Consider the following 23902-nt stretch of genomic DNA (forward strand, 5'->3'; position numbering starts at 1 on the left):
CTCACTGGAACCATATACAGTAATTACATTGTCATATGTCCAGTTTACAGCGCCAGGAGCAGATTAAAGTCAAGTTGAAGCATAAAAACATGTCTCATCTGAGTTGCATGATCAATTTTGCTTGCGTGGTGTGTAAAGTAGGTGTGTTTATGGATAAGGCCATGTTTATCCCTTTCACTGTCTTACCGTATAATAATTTATTGTTGCTGTAGAGGTGTAGCGGCGTGACAGCTGTGGCTTTATATGCGCCGTGCACTCTAATCCAGGGTTCTTTACTTTTAGATACCGGACAACCATGAATGTCTCAGGGTAATTCCGGACTTGACACGAGTAGTCTGAGACAGCGAATTGCCTTTATTGCAGTCTTTGAAACTGTTTCAATAACAACACCATTTCTCCCCTTCCCTGCACTGTCTCATCACCATTAGCTAAACCTGGCAAACTACTACCATTGGTTTCACTCAGTCAGGAAAAAAAAAGTGGAACCAGCATACAAATGATAACAGAGCTGGGTAAGCCGAGCCTTTGTCCTCTGCTGCCGTTCGTTCCCTCGCTCCGCCGCTCTGCTCCTCATCAGCTTGTCTTGATTTATCTGGCTGCAGTCAAGGCCCTCGCTGCTCCCATGGCTTCACTTTGAACACATTTTTATTCTTCGTTCTGGTTGAAATTGACTGTCTTGTTTTGGCCCCTTTTTAATGATTTTTTTTTTTCTTTTTGGGGTATTTTTTTTTTTCTCCTCCAGTTGCGTTTGCAGAGCATCACTAGGCTTTTGATCATGCTCCGTCTGTCCTTGTGGCTGTTTTCATAGCAACACCCCCCCACCACCCCACTTCCCCCTCCGCACACACACACGCACACACACAATCACCCAGTTCACTCCTTTGGCCCAGGCCCGTTTGCATCAGCCCCTTGTCTCTTTGACTGACATTTCTGTTCCACAGCGCACAGGAAGCCTGGGAAGAAATCAGATATCAAAAACAAAACACTCAAGATCAAAACATCTTTTAAGCTGTTTATTTATTTTTAAATTCATTTTCCAGTTTCTTTTTTTCTCCTCCAGACCATATCTCTGAAGCTCAGATATTGGAGGAGTCAAACAAAAACTTGTGTGATGCTCGTTTTTCAAGTAACGCTGGTTCATAGACCCTTCACTGCCCGCTGCTGCTAAGAATACAGTCTAAGGAAAAAGACACCCGCTGCAGGGAGCACTCGGTGTTTTTTTATTCTACCAGTGAAGCCATACACGAAAGAAAGAAAAATATCATTGTTATTTCAGTTTTTGGGTTATTTTCATTCCCGCTGTGCCATGAGATCGTTTAGCAGATCTGATTTCTAATTAATCATGAGACCGAAAAGTGTGTTAATGTGTTAATTTGACTTTCAGGGCACAGGTAAATGTTTGAGATGTATTTCATAGAAGTGATGATGTGACAAACACATTCATCAAGGAAACCTCTGAAAAACATAGCATGAATTTCTAAGTGCATGATTTCTTTCATGTGATGTAGTGGCCATTGTTGAAGTCTCACATTAAAAATACCTATATTCTGTTTTTCTGATAAAATAATTAGATTTTATTCTTTACACACACTGGTCTGTTTGTGTGTGTTACACTATATACAGTGGCTACAGTGGTACTAATGCAGAACACATGTATGACTGATTCATAACTGGGGACTTCTACAATGGTTATGACTGTGTATGCATAATATACTTTAATATATTCTCCTAAAGTCGTGGTTTGTCTCAATGTATGAAATGCATCCTGCATGTGATATACAGCATATTTAATATTCTAAATAATTTCTCCAAAAGTCCAAAACACTTTTTTCACCTTCCAAACAATTAAACTGCACATGGACAGAAAAATAGCAAATTACAGATTTAGTTTTTTTTTAATGTAAGTGAAAAGTGATTCTTGTTGTGTCAGTATGTTAGGGCCAATCAAAATCATGTCAATTGTTTGGAGAAGAAATAAGGTTCTTGTGTAATCTTGTACTTAAAAATATTTGCAACGGTCAAAAATTGCAAAGTGTCAAGGCAAAATATAATGTGCATCTAATGTTACATTATATTAAAAGCTCAAATTCTGGATCAGTACCTGTATACCTGAGACGTTTCTGTTACATTACCATGACATAGCTGAATTTTTCCAAATATAACTTAAACTAAACAAAGAATTCAATATTTCTGAACTCTCAGGTGTGTCGGTGTCTGTGTGTGTGTGTGGTTTTTCTTCCTCATGTCTCTTCACTGTGCCCGTCTCTAACTCCCTCTCTACCCCCTCTCTCAGTGAACGACTCAAACGTTCAGTTCCTGGACCAAGATGATGATGACGACCCAGACACAGAGCTGTACCTCACTCAGCCCTTCGCCTGCGGCACCGCCTTCGCTGTCAGTGTACTCGACTCCCTGATGAGCGCGGTGAGTTCTCAAACACGCTGCGCGCTCGCTGTGTGTTTTTTCCAAACCTCCAATTCACATTTCAAAATCATACATTTTGCGCGCGCACATTTTATAACTTTGATTTCCTGATTACTCCGCGTTTGGACTCTACAGCAGAGTAATAATCCGTATTTGAAAAAGAGAACCGAGAGAGAAAGTTTCACACTGGAGACGCTGAGCCCACCGGGTAACAGTTGCATGTTGTTGCACTGGTAGAAACTTCAGGATGAGTGAAAGAGGTGAGAAACTTCGAAGTGAGTCAGACCGGAAAGATGGACCTGAGAAAACTTTAGATGGCATAAACCCCAGAATGGAGTGAGTTTTTCTGTTTTCTTTTGCATCTTTGGTGGTCGTGACTCTGCTTTTTAACAGACATATCAGTCGTTGCCATTAAACAGCAGATACTATCAGACTATGAGATTATCTCCTAGTCTCTACAGCTGGTGTAAATCAAAAATGCTCCCCCAGCAGAGAAAACTGGGCGACTTTAGCCATGATTTTCAGCAGATGCCTGTTTTGGCATTTGAAGTAGACAGTAGTTGGTAAATGAAATGGTACAGTGCATTCATCACACATCCCCGCCAACTCCGCTGACATCAAAAGGGAAATCGTTGGCTTCCCTCCTCATCTTAAATATTATGAATTTAACTTTCAAGGGCCTTATTAGATATTTTAACGAAGTAAGTGTTGAAGACTAGCGTAATGGTGATGACACAAGCTTGGCTGTAACAGGCCACAGAAACACTCTTTCATCTTTTGACAATGTCAGTGGAGATAAGATAAAGGAGGATGTTGGGAGGGAAAAAAAATCCTCCTCTACACCTCATCTTTCCTCTCCTCCCTTCTCATGACCAACCGTGGTTTTCCCTTCGGTGCTGTGATGGCTTAATTCCAGCAGCCCTCTCGGCGAGTGAGGGGTTAGAGGGGCGTGCAGAGCCGAGCCGAGCAGGGAGTAGAGCAGGCGTCAGCTGTAGTCTGGCGCTGGTCAGAGGTGAAGCCAGCTAATGGACAGTGCTCATCCATCATGAGGCTCTGCAGGCCTGTCAGGGGCCCGGGGAGAGGAGCTGCCACTCTGGCCCGGCTGCCGAGTGACATCGGCTGTCTTCACGCGCGGCAAAAGCAGGTCCTGATCGGCTTGAAGGACAAGAGAACCTGACACCCGCAGAGAGCAGTCAAATCGTTGTTTGAGAAGGGAAGCGGACGTCATACAGCGTGTTCCTTCAGGAAAGGCTAGTGCTGTATAGATGTACCTGTTTTATTTAACGCGGTGGTCTCTCATATGCTATGATTGTCAAGATGTCACTTTACAGTTTTTACAGCGAATAACTAAAGAGTCATTCACCCAATCTATGATAAAATATGCATCTCACTCATCTCTAGTGGTATATAATCATGCAGATGGTTTTATTTGCTCCGATTTTTGAAGAGATCTGTCCTGAGATCGTGGCCTCCACTCCAAAACAGTACAGGGGAATGGACGTTTAAAATTTCAAGAGCAGCATTTGTTGTTGTGTCCTTGCTGCATTACGATCTGGTTTGGGAACAGAACCCTGAAGGACTGATGGCCTCGCTGAGGGTAGCGCAGTCAGGAGGAGGCATCAGTAGAGGAGCTTCACCCACGCAATGGTCTCTTCTCGTTACTGCAGCCCAGAGAGGCTGACGGGTTTCTGTTCATGAAGACTGTTCATCTCCAGGTTCAGATTTATTTATTTTTATCTGTTGCACAATCTTGGATCATGGCAATGTAGCATTTCACTACACATTCTCTTTGTGTAACGATGCATGTGACAAATAAAGATTGATTTGATTTTGCTAATCCAGAAATCGTTATTGTTTTATTGTGTTAAAGTAGATCCAGTAAAAACTTCATTCATCCAGGTCTTTGGAGGATCCAAAATAACAGGGATCCTGATTCTGCAGACGTTTCTGTTGAACTTCTCTAATGTAATTTATCATTGTTGTAAACACCACTGCTGTATTTGGGTGGAGGCTGAAATCTCAGACAGACATCTAAAAACCAAAACTAGCTGCATGGCTACGTACCATGAGAGGTAAATGAAAATAGTTTTTCTGTATTATTTTGATAAACAGAGCCTTTTAAAGCTACTGAAAGTATGCCGTCATAGGGACGGTCCTCCATAATCTCCCAAGGTCTTCCTCCTCACCTCCCAGTCAGCTCTATGTGAAGAGACAGGCTGAGGGTTGACATAATCGGGGCTGTGCTTTTGTCCCACATCTGCCACCTCCCTACTTGTGACTCTAATGGCATCTGCTTACAGATATCCCCTCTCTCTTCTCACCAGACATACTTCAATGATAACATCCTCACGCTGATTCGGACGCTGGTCACAGGGGGAGCCACACCAGAGCTGGAGGCCCTGTTGGCTGAGGAGAACGCTCTCAGAGGAGGCTACAGCACACCGCAGACACTGGCCAACAGAGACAGGTGTCGTGTCGCCCAGCTAGCCCTCTACGACGGGCCATTTGCCGACTTGGGGGTAAGTGGATGTTTAAGCAGAGATGACACGTTTTGGCACTACCCAGCAGCACACATCTGGCCGCCTCCGCTCTTTGCAGTCCTTAATCCGATGTGAAGAACAGTGATCACGCAAAGCAGGCCTTAGTGGGTGGAGAGGGAAGAGGGCTTTAGAGAGAACAATGAACACCACCAAGGAAATTCCAAGTTTAATTGGTTCCAACCTTGTTTTTACAGTTTTTTGTCATTGTTATACAGAACTTCCAATCCTGAAGTAATTTAGTTTTTTTCCTTGGATGAATTATGGCATCATTTTAAAACATTGTTGATGGTTACAGTCTGCATTGCCAACAGTTGGCTCACAAGCAAAACACCCGGAGCGATGCAGAACGTTGAGTTTTAACTACAACTTTACAGAGAATGTATTTTCTTTGGCTGGTGCAGGTCATCGGCCTGACCTGCCACTCACTGATGCTGTCTTTGTTCTGTGTCTTCAGGATGGCGGCTGCTACGGGGATTTATTCTGTAAGGCACTGAAGACGTACAACATGCTGTGTTTTGGTATCTACAGATTAAGAGACGCTCATCTCAGTGCACCAAGCCCGTGTACAAAACGGTACAATTTCTGCCTTCACTCTGTGTTGAAATGAACAGTCTGATGTAATAAAATGAGCGATTAAGGCTATAGATACTTAATTGGTCCCAAAGGGAAACTTGCAGTGTCACAGCAGCTACTGCACATAAATCACAAAAACCAAATGAGTTCAGTGACAAACTAGTACAATTAAAAGGCCAAATTGCAGTATATACAATAACTAAAACAGACGAAATGTGAAATTTAAAAAAATGACAATAGAGACTAAAGATAGGACGAGAACATTAACTCTAATGTGTATATACTGTACTGTTCAATGACACTTATATAATGTAATATACTGTAATGTCAAATGTGCATTAGTGCAGGTTAAGTAGATGTTGCTCTAAGATGTGCAGTAAGTGCAGAATTGTTCTTGCATATTAAACAGAATTAATTATGTCTTGTTAAATTGACATAATGTAATATTGTGGCATTTGTTAATTAAATTAATTTTCATTAGAACACATATGTATACACAGTGTTAACTATATATTGTTTTTAACAATACAATGAAATTTTAATAATCCCAAACTGTATACAATTTTACACGTCTTGTGTACTCAATACATGCCTTTCTTTCTTTCCTTCACTATTTGCTGCTTCCCCACACAGATCATGAAAGTTGAATCTCTTCAAACATTTGTTTTATGGGCAGGTATGTCATCACAAACCCACCGTATGAGTTTGAGCTCGTGCCCACAGACCTGATCTTCTGCCTCATGCAGTTCGACCACAACGCAGGCCAGTCTCGGACAAGCTTGTCCCACTCTTCCCACTCCTCCCATTCCTCCAGCAAAAAGAGCTCCTCTGTCCACTCCATCCCGCCCTCCAACCGGCAGAACCGCAGCAGTAAGACCCGGGAGGCCCGCGACAAACAGAAGTACGTGCACTCTACGTGTCCTGTGGAGTTTTAGCCTGCATGTTTAGTGTTTTATATCTGACCTGTATTTTATAGGTGTGTGTGTGTTTGTGTGCAGATTGTGATGAACACATGCACTGATAAACACTGTGTATTGTGCGTTTGTGGTTTGTTTGTGTGATTTGTGCTCTGCGTGTTTGTGTGTTTCCTTCATAACCATCTGCATGCGGTCTTCACTCTCACATCACAGCAATCATAACATGACATTGAATTTGTGGAAAGCTGGACTCCTTTATTAAAGTCAAAGACTGTTGAGACTCTTTTCTTAACGAAGTCTGTGGCAGTGTAAACAGTAAAACCACTTGTTTGGATGGCACAGCCATTGTGGTTGGAAAGAAGCTTACAGCAAGGGCCTCAACCACAGCCAAATAAAATGACATAATTCAACACACATTCAGTATGTTGTTCAGTCTACCTGTTGTATCTGTCCTAATATTTAGCCGTTTCGTGTCTAACTCTTAATATTTGTGTAGTAAGTAACTGTTGTTTGTTGGATTTTTGTGCACATTTAGCTCTCATGATCAGTACGATCATGGCTGTATCGTGTTGTGATTTACCGACTGTAGCTGATGTTGATTATAGAGCATATTTGACTAACATTACTGATACGCTGTTACTCAGGGGACTGCCCATTGTTCCGACGGCACATTACTCCGAAACCTCAGTGCTCCGAAAAATATTCTATTGGATGGAAAGCCCATTTGTCCAACAGCCCGTTTATTCAGAAACAAAACCCCACCGCTCAGCGAGCCAGTTGATCTGAAAATACACTCTCTCCCTGGAGTTTTTTTGCCCTAACCCTAACCTTAACCCTAACCTTAGCCCTAACCCTGTGAGGTAAAATAAGTAGTTATGTACCTATGTTGGTGATATGAGTGTGTGTATTTTCAGAATAACAGACCTTTGGAGCAATGGGTGTTTGTTTTTGGACTAATGGGTTGTTGGACAAATGGGCCTGTGGTCCAATGGACCATTTTGGGACTATTGGGGTTTCAGAATAACAGGCTATCGGAACAATGGCATTGTACCGTTACTCATAAGATCATCCCTCATTAGTAGTGTTGATATTTTGTTATTCATGGTGCATCTGTACTGCTTTATCGCATGTCCATGTTGGTAGCCCTCTATAGCAGGCTCTTATTTCCTGTTCTGTTTATTATAAGATTATTTCAAATTTGTTCAGTATTTTGACCGACGTGTTAAACACTCCTTATTCTCCCCCCCAAAAAAACTATACACTTTGAATTTAATTCTCACCTGGGAGAATAAAGTAACTGAAGTTTGAAATCATGACATATTCTAAAAGCATGCAGATTTGTTATGATCGTACTCAAGAATTATTAAATGGTAGATGATAAGCCCTCAATACATCTTAAAATTAAGATGTATGATCTAGCCTAAATACTGTAGTAACAATATGTAAGCCTTAAATAGACTGGTAGTCATTTGTCAGTTGTGTATTGACTGTAAATACTACTCACTTACAGTAGATTACTTACCTCTCTTTCTGAAGTGCAACAAGGATGAATAGAATGGGCCAAGGTATGCAAGTTAACGATTCTGCATGACTTAGCAACCTTTACCTGGGGTTTTGATCATAACTATGTCCTCTGTGGATATTGTTATGACGAGGGGAGTTTGTTTTATTTATCATGTTCTTCAGATGTTACGTAAACCATGCCTCAGTTTAAGTTTTGCTTTCATCTGGAAAGCAAAATGTCTGCTGCTGCTCCTGCCTCCTCCCTGCCATGATCAGGACCATCTCCACATTGCATGAGGTTGAGACGACCCCCCCCCCCCCCCTTTCTTTGTGCCTTTACCTCACTTATTCACTTGATGATATGAGTTTTCTTTTCCTCCAGACAAAACCTTTTTAGCATTGTTTCTTTCCACCATTTATCATGCCTTTTTATGATTTATTTCACCTTGAGATGGTTTGCATTGTGTGAGAGGTCTGTGTGTTTGCGCATCTTCCCTCCTTTTGAATGCTGTTAGACGACTGTAGCAGACTTTCAGATCTACTCTCATTGAGTACAGCAGGTAATTATTGTACCAGCATCAGCATAAAGCGCGGAGCAACAACATGTTGCCCGACTGTACAAACCTGTATCATAGCTCACATGTAGGTCAGGCTGATTCAAATCCCCCTGATGCAGCCAATTGCTTACTTCTTCACAGAACTTTCAGAAAGTGTGTCCAGCCCTGTGCCATCGGTCACACCAAGAAAGTGGGAGGTGTGACCAATTTAGAGTCTAAATTGAAGGGGGATATGAGTCTGTAAGTTTGCTCCATGTAACCCTGTGCACCTGATATGGTGGTTTGAGGCGACATCACTAAGTTCACCGTATCAGCAGCAGACTCTGGAGAGATGGCAGACATCTTGCTTCACCTCAGGCACAATTCTACACATCAAATGCCTGTGTTGTAACACACGGCCCCGCAGCCTTAAGCTTGCTGACACACACACAAGCCCGCACAAATGAATCTCCACACATGCAAGCTCGCATGTACATGAACACACGCGCGCACACACGCACACAAGCTTTGCTCCACATAGCAAAGTTAAAATTTGATATTACAACTTCACCCGAAAGGAAGTGACATCTTGACTGGCATTGCAGATGCCTGTGAAGTGCTGGGAGAGAGTTTACAAACTTCTGACAGCTCGCATACACCCTTACCTTTCCTTACACCGTGCTCAGAAACAGTGCTCCCATAGCCTGGTTTAACATGAAGAGATTCTCTCCAAAGTGACACATCCAAATCTTTCAAATCTCTTCTCTCACATAATGACTGTCAGCATGAGAGTAAAGCTTCCTATGAGACGTGACTGCTTAGGATATAATGTAATGGGTCAGCTCATCCAAATTACAAAAAAAAGAAATGATTTTCTACCTTAACATCAGTGGTACCTAGCCATCCAAATAGCTAAGATTTCTTTTTTTTTTTTTCCAGGTTTTGAGGTATTTATCCCTGAGATTTCTTCCTCCACCCCAACATAGTGCAAGGAAATGGAATTTTGTGGTGCTCATAGCATTGAAAATGACAATAAACCAGCAACATTTCTTTGTATAAACAGTTTCTCTTTGAAAATATAGTCAGATTGCCACAGTTTTGAGAGTTGGAGTATGTGTGTGCTCCATGTTTACTAGCACCAAACAGCTACTATACAGACATTAGCTGCAGTTTGCTAGCAAAATGTGCACAAGGGATCTCACCAGGAACTCAAGCTCTAGGTTATTTTTGGGCCAGTCTTTCCTCTTTGTCTCCACAGGCCAACTCACAACTGTTTGCACCCTCCACTCATGTCTTTGCATTGACTTTATATGCAATGCGCCTCTTCTAACATTTCTCTCCTTACACCTTGAAGGGCATCTTGTTTGGCTAATCCAAAGAACCAGCTCAAGAGCTTTTTTAGGGACTAGTTGCTGTGAGCACCACAAACTGGATTTTCTTCTCCTTTGTTGTATTAGAAATCTCTCTCAAAACCAGGAAATAACAAAAATATCTGTGTGACTAGATAGCAGGATTAAGACCCATGTTGAGCCTGTAACGCTTTGGAATTGAATACTCTTAGGATGATTTTTGTTTTATCTAAAATTGATGTTTGGTGTTTTAAAATGAAATCATTCCGCAGTAAATTAGAATTCCGGCAAAATATATCCATCTATTGTACTGACACAGATGTACTCAATTAAACAACGCCACCATGACATTCAGATTGGCTCAGTGCACCAAAACACAAGCTTAAAATGGACCTCACAGTCTGATGCTAATCACAAAGAATGCCATGCAAATCTATCACTTAAACTGAGGCAGTATGGTTGTAAGTAATCCCATGTTGCATACTTTTTTAAACTAACTCCACCTTTTCTTCTTCCTCTCTTGCCTTGTCCTCTTCAGAAAAGAAATGGTTTACAGATGAACCAGAAAATGCCTACCCACGGAACATTCAGATCAAGCCCATGAGCACTCACATGGCCAACCAAGTCAACCAATACAAATCCACTAGTAGTCTGATTCCACCAATCAGAGAAGTTGAAGATGAATGCTGAACACAGGGTTTTCTCGCTGACTCACCAGACATCTGTACCCTCTTTCAAAGGAGATTGGAAGAGGTCACCCATGGAGGAGTGATGATGATGATGATGATGATGATGATGATGATGATGATGACAGGGATGTTGAAGACTGACACACTTCTCTTCACTCATTCTTCTAATCAAGGGTTGGACAGGAACCCAAACTGGAAGGGACCTCCTATGTGTATACCTTTAATGTTACTTCCATGCTCTTGGACATCGTTTTATTTATTAATGTATCCATAGTGATGTACATAATGACAATCAAATAAGGATTGTACAGCCCCTTCCCCATAGCACTTTTTGGAATTATTTTAAGAGTTGACAAAAAAAAGAGAGTACTTCCTGTAATTCTTTGCAATAGTTCACCTCTTCGTGTGACCAGACTCCATGGCTAAGGTGGCTGGTTATCGGAGGATGAGGGTTGCAGCGATAAACTGATCATATCATCTCCCAAAGATCCGCCCAGATGTCAAACCAGCTGGGCTCGTCGACTTCATATCTCCTGTCTGCTTCTGTTCTATTTGCACTAAAACTGAACAAGTTTCTTTTGACAGAACAACTGGAACCATCAGATTCCCCCTCAGTACAATGGCGCTAAAGGAAGGAAAGAAGGGAGGGAGGGAGGGCTGCTTGGCTTTCGGACGCGTTCTTAGGTTGTTATACATCATGTCATTGCTTAAGGTTTGCTACTTCACCGTTGACTCGTCATGTTGAGTGAGAGCATTCCAGTCCTGCAGAAGAAAACCATCCAGCAACGCAGTAGACTAAAAACTCAGACAATGGTGCAGTGTTGGTGTTAGCTGGCTGAAAGAGATCCCTGTACCTACATGTCTTCTGCTGATATGTCAGATCATAAAGCCTGCGACTCTGTTTCAAGCTCCTATCGCGTGATATGTGCCTGAGCCCCCTCAATAGCAGATACAGCGTGGCTGATCAACCTGAATACATGAGAAGGATGTTGAAAACAACCTACCCTGTCCTTCATGCGTTCAGGAGCATTTATGTTATTGTGTGTGTGTGCGTGTGTGTGTGTGTGTATCGCAGCCACTCGTCCTTCTGGTGTTGCGCTGATCAGTGCTGTCATCTCCTCCATTGGCTTGTATGTGTTGGTGCACCTTTGAAGGAACAGGCTCCAAAAATAAAAGTCATGGTAGAAAAAAACAGTAGAAGAGTGTAGAGGGTTTGGATCTACTTAACAAAACCATTACGTTGCATCAAAAACCAAACCAAAATCCCCAACTATGGCTGAGCTTAACCAAACAGCAGCTGCGTGCCCACCGTTGACGCTTTGCCGTGATATCTGCGGCTGAATTGGGATCACAAAGACGAGTAGTGCATTTTTCTGAATGTTTTGTCTGTTACAAGAAGTTCATGTCTGAGGAAAGAAATGCCACATATCGAGTAAAAGTGGGCATAAATGGGTCCTCCTTTGATCAGAGCAACTGCCTGGCACAGGATTGGCACAGAGGCAGTTAAGAGCTTGGATGTTCTCTGTTGCCAACCCAGATGTCACACGCCTCAAAACTCTCAGGAGTTAAGCTGCAGTGTTTGGTCCTCGTAACGCGGGAAAATGCTCAGACATAGTTGGGTGGAAATGCAACAATGCCACAGACTGCTAATAAGGACACTGGAGAGGAACCTGTGTTCTTTATGCTAGCCTGTGTGCGACATGAGTGTGTTTTGCACGTTCAGGCATTGACAAGATCCAAATCCAGCCGTGGTAGTGATGGAAGATTGAGGTGGTCGGCTTGCACGCCTAATACATAAACTTCCTACAAATATGTAGTTGGGTTTATACATTTAACGCAATTATTTTGTATCCATAAACATAATCAATTTGTACTTATTTTTCTAGACAAGAACCAAATGAAAAGTACGAGAGGAGATAAAAATACTATCTTTAATTACAACTACATATCAAAGGATTTTGTGTTTGACTATATCACCGTTTATTTCACATCATTCTAAAACAAAAGATTATTTTTTTATCCCCCTCTTTAACGAACCGCATCACTCTGGAGCCACTAAAGCTTAGACTAGCTTGCATTGTGAAACCACCATCTTCAGCCTGGCAGCTCAGCTCTGTTGAGTGCTTGTAGAAATAAAATAAGGCTCATCTGGAGCCTCTTTTAGTTGCGCAGATGAGCCGTGTCTGCTGAATAATGTGTCTACTAAGCATGCCTGGCTGTGAACATGCAGACGAAAAGATAGGTGTAAAGGAATTACGTTTTCGGGGGTAAATGTTGTATTTAGACAGAGAGCAGATCAGAGTGGTGATAGTAATGAGAAGATCACAGAGTCGCTCCCTCTGTGCGCAGGCCAGAGCTGAATGACCTTCATTAGATGTGTTTGACCTAAATTAGGTCCCTAGTGTGGAGGAAGAGTGTGTACACTACAGCACAGTGTGCTGGCGTTTTCCACAATGTGATAATAATATGGCAGGGGGGCGCTGTCTGTTTATTGCAGTGATTCTATAAGCTGTAAAGGAAAAGTCATTCTAAACAAAAAAAAAAAAAAAAAAACTAAACAATTTTGGAAAATGGCAAAGAGCGGAATATTGTGCTAAATATGTTTGTGTAAATCCAACCCATTATATAGACCATATTTCTTTTTCAAACAAAATGATCTGAGCTTCAATGTCCGTCTATTGGGTGTGGTGCAACTATACTGAAGCCTCATACACATTGTCCTGAAGTGAACTTTTGAACTGTGATTACATCGTTGTCACACTTTGTAGCAAATAGATTTCTTTTCAGAAAATATGTGAGTAAAATGTATGTATAATTGGGTTGTTAATGGCATACTTGCTAGCCTGAACAATAAGGAACTATTAATATTTGACAGTGGCGATGACTCATTATACATAGAATCGACAAACTGATTGTTATGTTGGGAAAAAAAAGACAAATGTGTTTCTTGAAAATGAAAGATCCCGGGTTCTTGGAGGAAAGTCAGGCGGAATTTGATCTGGTTTATCAGCCATCACAAAGATGGAAGGTAGCACCAATTCAGCCAAGGTTATCAAAAGAGAGAACATCCTTAATTTTCCTGTTTTTTTTTTTTGCTTTGTGTTATTACAGGGTTTACATTCCATTTTGTCAGCTTGTCATCTGTCACAATCTGCCACAACTGCTTCTTATTTGTTTACAGAGTATTTTTTGAGGTACTTAAACATAGCATTGTTCAGAAATGAAACGGTACACGCTGCAAACTGGCGGTAACATAAACTCACAAAGTAATGCACCATTTGTTTTCATTACACTTGATTACTGTGCTTTTTCTACCTGAACCCTCATTGTGCGACTCATTCAGGCTGGCATTATTTACAACTCTGGACTGAGATGTCTCTCCTTCCTACACCTTGTCATATGTCTCTATTAGATGTTTTAGGTCTTTGCATTGTATACCTCTAAAGTTTTTAGAGTGTTTTTGAAGTGCCATGAAGAGTTTAGTTGAGCAAGCATCCTTCAGTCATTCAGGGACACAGGCTCGCTTTGAGGGAGCTGAGTCCAAGTGTTTTTCCACTGTGAGAACGGTGTCTCGTACTGACATGGAGAACATCCAAGCCATCAATGCCTCCATGCCAGTATAGTGCCAGGCAGTGCACAAGGTCAAGAGGAGGGCCCATATTAAGTCCCACTATAGCGACAAGTGGCATTCAGGACACCTTAAGGATCCCCGGTCTTCAGACCACACATATCGTCTCTGCTGTGTGCTCGGTTACAGGTTATCAGGTTGTGTCATGTGGTGTAGTTACATATGGATGACTGAAAGATGCACCTAGAGGCCCACGCCTGTAACATCAGATGTGTTGTTGTCCACTAAACAAATCAAAGACTATGACGCATCATACGTCACTGTTACAATATGTTGCATTATTTTTGTTATTCTATTTTTTGCTGTAAAGGATGGATATAATAACTTATTTGCTGGGAATTGTATTAGATATAATAGAACATATAATACTTATGGGGATGGGTGGTGGGTCTCAAGTCTTAATTATACATTAAAATTGCATTCAGCAATTTTTATGTTTTTTTTTTTAAAGAAAAGTTGCAATTTATGTTGATTTTTTTTTTTGGCTGCTTATCAGTTCAGGAAGAATTCAGGACATTGCTCTTGCGTATCACAGATAGGGTTTGCTGGCACATCGTCATTGCAGCATTGCAGTTTGACATAGCAGTCTAATTAGTTTGGATGTGTTCTAGATATGATGGATAAATGGATTATTTGATGGTGCTGAGTTGATCTACCTGACTCTGTCAAATATAATCTGCTGATAAATATACTGTCTTGTACAAAAAGTTTGTACATAGATTGTACATGGTTTCTTTTTGTATTTTCTCAAATTAAAATGGATGTATTTGTGTTCTAAACCATGAAATTCTTCCCCTTTTTTTTTATTCCAACTACAAATTTGTCCTCTGTTATTGTACTGCACTGTAATATCCGGTGATGGAAGCCAATGACTAAGCAGTATTTACTCAAATACTTAAGTACAAATTTGTGATTTCTGTTTTTTGTTCACTAAATTTATTTTACAGCTATAAGAATAAGCTTCAAGAATTTTGCAGATTCACACAAAAAATATGATCATCATGTTGTATATAATTTTTTTTTTATGAACAAAACTACCTAGCATTGTGTGAGGTGCTTAATTAGTAGAATTAGAGTAGTTAATTAGTAACAAATTGGCCTGCTACAACATTTCTGAAATACAAATGCTCAAATGTCATTAATAAGAATAACACCATATATAATTGATTAACAAAATTATATAAGGATTAATACAAGAGGCGTGCAACCAGTAGAGTGCAGATCTCTGCCAGGCCCCTCCCCTCCCAAACAAAGAATCTAACTCTATTGTCCCTCCTGGCTCCCTTACAGACAAGCTGGGAGCAAAGATAACAAAAGCAGGGATTTATTCATCTCATATTGTGCCTAACTTTAGTGGATCATAACATATTTAGTATGAAATGAATGAAGGATGTCAGTTTTTGAGCCATGACAAAGGCCAAAACATGGCACACAGCAGGCTAATTAATCATTGTAAATATCATGTTAATAAGCAACAACTGCAGGTACAGTTCAGAAAAACATCCATAGGTGTTATTTATGAATTTAACTTTCATCTGCTTCATCAGGACTGTGTGGGTGGCATTTGATCAGATTTGATTGACAGCGGCCTGGTAACAAAAGCAAACAACCGCACGCCTGATTCTGATTGGTGCAGGGACATACATGACATCATCTTTTCCAGCTGAGCCCTGCCCCCTTCAGACCAGTGAACAGAGCACAGACGAAACAAAATAGGCAGCATCAATTTCAATAACAAAAAGTGAAAACAAAAAAACAAAAAACAATATTTGTACAGCGTGTTCTGATATGTGAACGTATGTACAAGGGAAAAAGACGTGAGAGCGGAAACAATCTGTTACAATCTCAATTCTGTTATGACAGAGTATTATAGCATGACCTGCTGAACAACAAAACTGATGGTCTGGGGGATGATGGGATAATGAGTTCTGTAGCGTTAAATCTGTGCTGAGTCATTTCAAAATGGCCATACGCTACTTATCAACACTGGACCGATACAGATGATAACAAAATGAACATTGGTAAACTACAGGTTGAGGGAAAAGAGTATTGTTTGGACCATACTGTTGCTCTATAGCCTATATGTTAGTTGTAGGCCGCCTTACAGTATGAAGTGCAATAGTACTATTAGGGAATACTAATAGGGAACTTCAAAAAGCCTGCAGTACAGTACAGGTTTATGTGGGCTGGCACATGTACTGTGCTGGTACACCACTGCTCATAGGAAGAGATGCTTGCAGGGCCTGTAGATAAAGGGTCTGAGTACTTCTTCCACTACTTGGATTAACACTGACAACAGCTCACTAGTTACCCAGTTCAACTACATCAAATATCACGATGAGTCTCAGTGCATTCGCATTGACACTTCACCACTTTACAGTGTATTTACAACAGACAGGTACTGTAAAACTGCAATCGAGCCGGCGCCTGACCTTGACTGTCACCAAGGGAAGCCTGAACTAAATGTATATTGTATTTTATCAATCCCCACCCTGCGGAGGGGTCAGTGACCCCGCGGTCCCAGTCGCACTGCCAATCCGCTTATCCATTGAGCCCGGCATTAGTCTTGATTTACGTTTACTGACACGCTATTAGCTGCTCCATCACATTCACCTGTCAGACTGTCAATCAATGGGGATCCACAGTGATGGGTGGGAATAGCATTCGGATCACATTCTGTCCACACCGGCTCGCATATCTCCATGGAGACGGTGACAGTGGATGAGCAAAGGACATCATACCAGGTATCTTGCCGTGCTGTCATGTCAGCGCTGTGGATGTTTGTGCATCACATCGGGATGCGTAGCATCTTAATGTGGATTGGGTTTACAGATACAGTTATTCCAGGGGCAAATGATATATTGAGGAAGTAATCCTCTTTCCGCTGTTGGAGCTTTAACATGTCTAAGCAAAGCCTGGACGGTGATAAGCATGTCATTAAACAGTGCCAAAGTTAAACGATTTTTAACCTCTATGTAACGCAGCAATTTTCCAACTGAAATAATCGGCTTCCCGTTGCACTGCACTAAACACGGAGTCGCCTGTGTCAAGGGTACTGAGATATCTCCTGAGAATCCTTCAAACATCATGAGCGGCACCAATTTCTGAGGTGTTATGATGAGGCAGGATGACTTCTCAGACATCGACCCACTCCTCTCTCATAGCTAGAAATCAGTGGACGTCTCATAAGTCTCTGGGCCCTGTCTGCTCCTCCTCCTCCTCCTCCTCCTCCTCCTCCTCCATGCTCCTCAGCTGAAGTGTGCAATTTCACACTCCAACGTCAAACAGCCGGTCAGAAGGAGAATGTATGACCCACCCTGGCATTTGTCCTCATTTCTCTCTCAAATGTGCAAACACTATTACCCTTGGGTTATCTTAAGTGGTGTGGTGAAGATTCGCAGCCTCTCCTCTCTTCTCCTCGCCAGACACACCATCAAAACACGAGAGGCAGCGGGGATGGAGCGGGGGTAAAAGACGGAGCGAGGCAGAGGGGGAAAGCGATGGAAATGGAGCAGATGTTTGTGTGGCCACTGATTTGTGGCCTGATAAGGGTGCTACACAGGCAGCTGGAATTGATGGCTTGTTAGTGAGGACGGGCCCCTCTGTGAGTTGTTTTCAAAATGATTGATTTACAATAAAGTGGCTCCGGGTGTGTGCATGCAGGCAGAACTGATGCAGATCGATCCCACTGAAATTGATTGATCAGCCATTTAGCTTGGCAGTGTGTTTACCGAACGAACCCGGGCAGGACTCTCCTCCAGGCATCACTCCCCCCATAAAGCAAAGGAGAAATGCACCTCTGGGCCTGTCTCATTGCTTTGGCGGTGGCAGCAAAAACAAGCCATATCAGAATATGAACCATAAAAACGTAATCATACAGTGAGAAACACTGGCATAAACGTTTACGATTGTGTACTTTATTCTGCTATCAACGTGTCCTTCTGCGACTTGGAGATACTATGCCTTTAAAAATAATGACTTATGTGCTCTATGCAAGGGGAGGAATACCGTTTGGCTTATCGCAGTGTCACATTGAGACTTTCAGGGGGAGTCATACAAATAACTAATAACAGTGGATTTCAGTAAACAAGCGGCTCGTTCTCCGTCACACTTAAAGCTGACACAACAACAGCCTTTGCCTGTTTTAGTATTGTTGTGATGACTATCATACATAATGTAGAATAGACCTCAAGTGTTAAAGTGCCTCATCTATGGGCAGTGTCTTTAGTAATTTTTCCAAACAGTGCATACAAGGGTCTCCATGTACATTTTATAAGGAGTTCTACTGATGGATATAGCAACAAGGACAATGTTTACCATGTGACCTCCGTGACTTTTCCTCACTTCCTCCTTGCCAAAACAAACCTCTCCAGCACTCTGCTAAGCACTTAAATCACCTGTCCTCAGACGCCTCATCCTGTTATTTGGATAATTGCCAACAAGAGCAAGCTTTTCCATCCTCACGACAGCATGCAGTGGCACCATCATGTTCCTTATTAACAATTTTACACACTTGGTCGCAGCGAGAGGGTGTCAGAATGCCAATAATATTTACTGTCTGCTGTGCGGGCTATTCAGGGGAGGCTGAGTGTTGCTGATTGCCCTGACAGAAGCTGACAGCACCCAGAACCTGAGATCCCTGCAAATCGACTCAGCAGTGTCTTCTCAGGGCGGCAGGGTGTGCCTGTGGCCAGGTGATGGAGCCCGACAGCGTTCACGTGTTAGTGGCTGAACACAGACAAAGCTAATCTTTCTGTTCATCTTTAAACACTCGCTGCTTGTTAGAAGATTTCGCTTAAGATAAGCAATGATGTGAGATCATAGGAAAGGAAAGTCATATAAAAAAGGTAGAATTTAAAAATAGGTGAGCTTGAAAGAAAGACCTTTAAAAGTATTGTACAGAAATTTTTTTTCTTTTTTTGCTTTTCATTTTCCCATTGAGAATAAACTCGTTTTAAATGTCATTATGGGTCATTTACTAAATCAATGAGCTACAACGTTTAAATAATTTTCCAAAAGAGCTGTGAGGCAGGTAAATGAACCGACTGTCTTGGGGATTATTGAGCCTTCTCAGTCAATCCATCCAGTCTGTAATGATTTCCATAACATTGATGTGAAAGATGTTGACACCAATTATCGCGTTTCCCTTTGACCCCTGAAGATTTCAACCGGAGGTGTTAAACATTACACTCAAGCACAAACACACACACGCACACGTCTGGTTACACTGCACCTCAAACATATCAATATCAATGTATGTGTGGCGGCTTGTAAGAGACGGTGTGTTTGTGTGTGTGACTGGGAAAGAGAAAGAAAAAGAGAGATCCAAAGACTGAGCCCCATCCCAATTCAGCTGTGATAATAGTTTCCATGACAATGAGGCATGCTCAGCGCATCAGTTGTGGCCCAGATAAACAGTGATCCTTTACGAAAACAAGAAGGTCATTACAGCAGCTTGTCAAATCAATGCCCAGTGTGTCCAAGTTGATTAAGACATCTCCCCTCAGCTCTGACACTCTGTCAATAGCAGCAGGCGCACAATGCAGTGGTGGGTGGGGGCGCTGGTGGTGGTGGTGATGTCTGTGGGGGAGGATTCATGTGCGCGTAGGAAGCTCTCACGCACACACCTACGCAAACACACGCACGGCACTCAGATGATTGGAGTGAAATACCCATCAGTCAGGGAGCCGAGGTGGACTAATGATTCCCTGTGCTGCCTATTAGAACTACATGACAACTCAATCCTGCTCACGGAAAGAGAGATGGAGGAGAGGGGGTGATGGGATGGGAGGGTGGGGGGTGATAGCGCGGGGACGGGGTGAATGAAGAGACAGAGGAAGAGAGGAAGAAAAGAAAAAGTGACCTTGTAGCAGCATCATTTGAGGCTGAATTAAATTGGCAAGAGCAGCTAATCTTTACCTGGGGGCGATTAACAGAATTAAAGGAGAACAACAAAGGCACAGGGGTGTGCTCTTCTCTTTTTTTCTGCCTGCCACTGCCATTTGAAATTTGTGTTAAATGTCCTCGTCTGTAAAAGTTGGTGAATCTTCTTCTCTGATGGTTCGGATTTTCTACCTGATGCACAAACAATAGGTCCCTCAGTTTGTGGAAGGCTGTCATTACAACTGGGGGTTTATCATGAAATCAAGACTATGTTCTCAGGCAGTTTGGGTTGCCATGTAGTAAATCATGATTATTTTCTTATTTGCTCAAAACCGGAAAAATAAGCTTGGCCATATTCTCATGTTTCTTCAAACATTCGCAGGCAAACTTTTTCTCTCATAGTGAAATAATGGGATGCTATTAGCAGGAAGTGAATTACTTCAAGTTTAGCCTCTGCACTCGGTCTCATAGCTTCTCTCTTCTCACAAGCTAATCAATATGTTTGGAAAGGCAAGACAAGGTTAGGCCTATCAGCCTGTCTGAGAGAGGAAAAAAAAACATTGCTAATACCCAAATGCGAAGGTTCACGGCTGAAGTTTACCCACACATAGAGGAGAAGAAGCATAACAACCAATAAACCTTTAGCTCAGGGACATTCAAACCGACTCTAGTGAGTAGCTCAATATTTTGTGCTGCCGGCATTAAATCACCATATGCATATTTGAAATGGTGAATGATTTCTGCGGTTTGTTGTGTGAACAACTGTGCTTTGACTGAAGTAATGCTTAACTTCCAGCACTGAAATTCTTCTCTACATACACAGACAAATAACTTTTGTTCCCCCAATCTCTGAAAAGGTTCACTGCTTTATCCCTTAGCCATGCTAGCAGCCAATGGCACTGCATTCTGTCTGTCAGTCAGTTTGGTGCAGACATTCATAGTCTGCTGACGATGAATCCTAGTAACTCTACTGCTCTGGTTTATGACCAAATACCTGCGAAACCAAAGGCATGTCTTTAGTGCTAATCAGCACTGTTAGCATGCTAGCATGCTAACATTCTAACCCAAGATGGTGACCATGGTAAACATTATACATACTAAACATCAGTATTTCAACACTGCGAGCATATTATTTTAACCTTGGCTTTAACATTTAGCGAGTCCATACAGAGCTGCTGGCATGACTGTAGACTTGCAACAAGAGGACCGATTTTCATTTTTAATATTCTTAATAATGTATTAATCAAATGTAGAAACCTAGTTGTTTGAGCTTTTCCCTTGTTATCACAGGCTTCATACAACCATATCGACTGGACTCTTTTGTTTGATTGATTAATTTTAATGTGATGTTCGATTCTGTATTAACCAGTTGAATAAAAAGTATTTGATGTTGCTTTCCCCAAAGATGCCTCTCACCCATTGCCAAATTTGCTACACTTATGGAGACAACCGAAAGTCCATAAGCTCCCTGTAAATGCTATCCACAGAGAGAGAGAACATCCCTACCACTGACCACCAGTATCACTTCAATAAAAGCAGGACTGGCTGCAGTAAATAGCTGCTCACCTTCAGACTATTCATGATTCAAGGATTTCATTTGTGCTAAGCTATACCCGGGGGAGGTGGGCTGGATCTCCATGTCTTTAAGAATGGCCCCAGAGCAAATCTCCCTCACCTTTTCCTCACAATTAGTCACAGCCGTGCGTCAAAAATCGACTGCCTCTGTATGTCACTGTCATTGGCCAAGGCCAAGTCGAGCCGTTTGAGCGGCTGCCCTCCAGAGGACCCCAGAGAGAGGGTCGGAGCGCCGCAGGAAATACCACCAAGCCTGACACGCAACACAACACACTCCTCCCTCAGGTCACACCACTGTGGGGCCCATAACGTTTGTATTCATATGAAATGTATAAACACTGTTTACACTTCAAAGACGTTCATGGGAAATATTCTGGGGAGGGTAATTTCTGCATGCAGTGTCTCCCACAATGAGAGTCACATACAGTGCAGCAGCCTGTTCCACAAAGGACTGTGATATTATTGGTAGGTACACATCACTTGGCTCAACATACAGTGCACTGTTTGTGCTTGCGCCTCAATGGAGTCATACAGAATTGCCCATGTGAGAAAATCATCAGTCTCTCCTGAGGGCGTTTTCTGGTTCTTGCTTCTGTCCAGTGGTCAGATAAACACACATATACTGTACAAAACAGGCAGTTCCACCCTCAGGATCTGCTGGAGAAAAGAAGTAAATGCCAATATTTCCAGAAATTTCCTTTGAAATGTTTGTACAAGTCTAGCGTGTAAAATCAATGGCTGGTGATTTGTGTCATGTTAAATATTTGCTGTAGGGCCTTCGGGTGTGAACATTAAAATGCAAACGTTACGTGTCCTCTGCCATACCATTCTGTACAGCCACTATATGCTGTCTGCCAAATGAATGTAGTTGCTTTTTTAATGATGTAGCTGAAGAAATATGAGCGAAAGTGTCTCTTTTAATATTCATCTGATTGCATGCAGCCATTGGGAAGATCTGTATTTTATGTTATTCTATGTAAATGTGTTGTTCTTGAATTTTATTTTATTTTTTTTTTAAAAAGTGACTGTAAATCAGCAACAAAGAGTCAAAATTTCACTCAAATTTTGCATCAAACAATGTTTCACTTCAAAACAAAAACATGTTGCATTGTTGTTGTACAATATTTAGCCCTGACACTGACAATAATTAATATTCATGAGACTGCGACTTTGCAGCCCCTCAGGATGGTTAAATTAATTATGCTAACAGGGTCATTTAACTGCTTTATTCAAAGCAAGCAATTCTTGTGCAATAAATGACACAATAATTACGCACACAATCTAACAAGATGACAGTGACAAGTGGAGGAGTGACACACTCATCTCCATAAAGTACAAAGAACACATTGACACACACGCACATGCACAACAAACAGAAAAAAAAGCACTGATGTAAAATCCATACAGGCAAGACGAAAGAATAACAAAAAAAAAAACCCAGCAACAACGGTTTTACATCCACTGCAGCTTTTCTCTCCATGAGTAGTAAATATGATTTATTAGCATGCATTATTATTTAGCGTTATTCATCTTCTCTGTCAGTGCACACAGAGGGGTAATAGAAATGCCAGCAAGGTGGCTGATTTACTTAGTAAAATTTTCATATCAAGGCTTGCGAGGCATGATTGGAGTCTGTAAGAGTAACGGGAAATCATGCATTATGTAGGCGAATCTGACACGACCTTGAGACTTCTCAGCACAGACCATATATTACCATTAGAGCGACCTTCCCGTCCTGAAGATACATCTGATGTGTTTAAGGCTGTTTTACAATGCATTAGGAGGGCTTTACATGTGCTGAGCTCACTTTATTTGCTCATACATTTCACAGGAAGAGTTTAGTGTCAGGCTGATGGGGACCATTCACAGTGACTGAGTCACTTGTCGAGACAAATGAGCTCGTGGAAACAGGCCGCGGCGGTGGATAATAAGCATTTCAAAGCAAATTCCCACTCTTCCCTTTTTATTTCCCTCCAATACACAGCACATTTACTATTCACTGAACCCTTGCTGATTCCAGCTCATCATGCATTCTCACCTGCTGCGATTGATTGACCTGCACCTTGAAGACAGAGAATGGATATAATTTTTCCCACCAAGTGATGGGGCGTCAGGATCAATATTCTCACTGTTGGTTAAGCTTTTGCAACCTTTAGAACATCGGCTCTGATCGATCTCTCTCACATAATTGTCTTCATTTTCAAATCAAGTTTTTTTTTTTTCCTCCATACATGCCAATGACATTTGGAATGCCTCCCGGTCTTGCTATATGACCCGTTGAAATA

At 41.8% G+C, this 23902-nt stretch overlaps 1 protein-coding gene across 18 annotated transcripts in view; it reads left to right on the forward strand.

Annotated features, from left to right (window-relative positions):
* kcnma1a (potassium large conductance calcium-activated channel, subfamily M, alpha member 1a) overlaps positions 1-13092 on the forward strand; it is a 131880-nt gene extending 118788 nt beyond the window's left edge. For 6 of the 18 annotated variants that reach the window (XM_076743852.1, XM_076743853.1, XM_076743854.1 and 3 more), the window contains 7 exons: positions 429-512; positions 2294-2424; positions 4749-4943; positions 5419-5537; positions 6214-6438; positions 7991-8019; positions 10381-13092. In XM_076743852.1, coding sequence (XP_076599967.1) covers positions 429-512; positions 2294-2424; positions 4749-4943; positions 5419-5537; positions 6214-6438; positions 7991-8019; positions 10381-10532 — 935 coding nt within the window. In that variant the 3' untranslated portion in view covers positions 10533-13092. The remainder of the gene's footprint in view (positions 1-428; positions 513-2293; positions 2425-4748; positions 4944-5418; positions 5538-6213; positions 6439-7990; positions 8020-10380) is intronic. The other 12 variants (XM_076743856.1, XM_076743863.1, XM_076743858.1 and 9 more) reach the window with 3 other exon arrangements.
* Positions 13093-23902: the final 10810 nt, after the last annotated feature.

The sequence above is a fragment of the Chaetodon auriga genome, chromosome 11 (genome assembly GCF_051107435.1).
Source record: "Chaetodon auriga isolate fChaAug3 chromosome 11, fChaAug3.hap1, whole genome shotgun sequence".
NCBI classification, from domain to species: Eukaryota; Metazoa; Chordata; class Actinopteri; order Chaetodontiformes; family Chaetodontidae; genus Chaetodon; species Chaetodon auriga.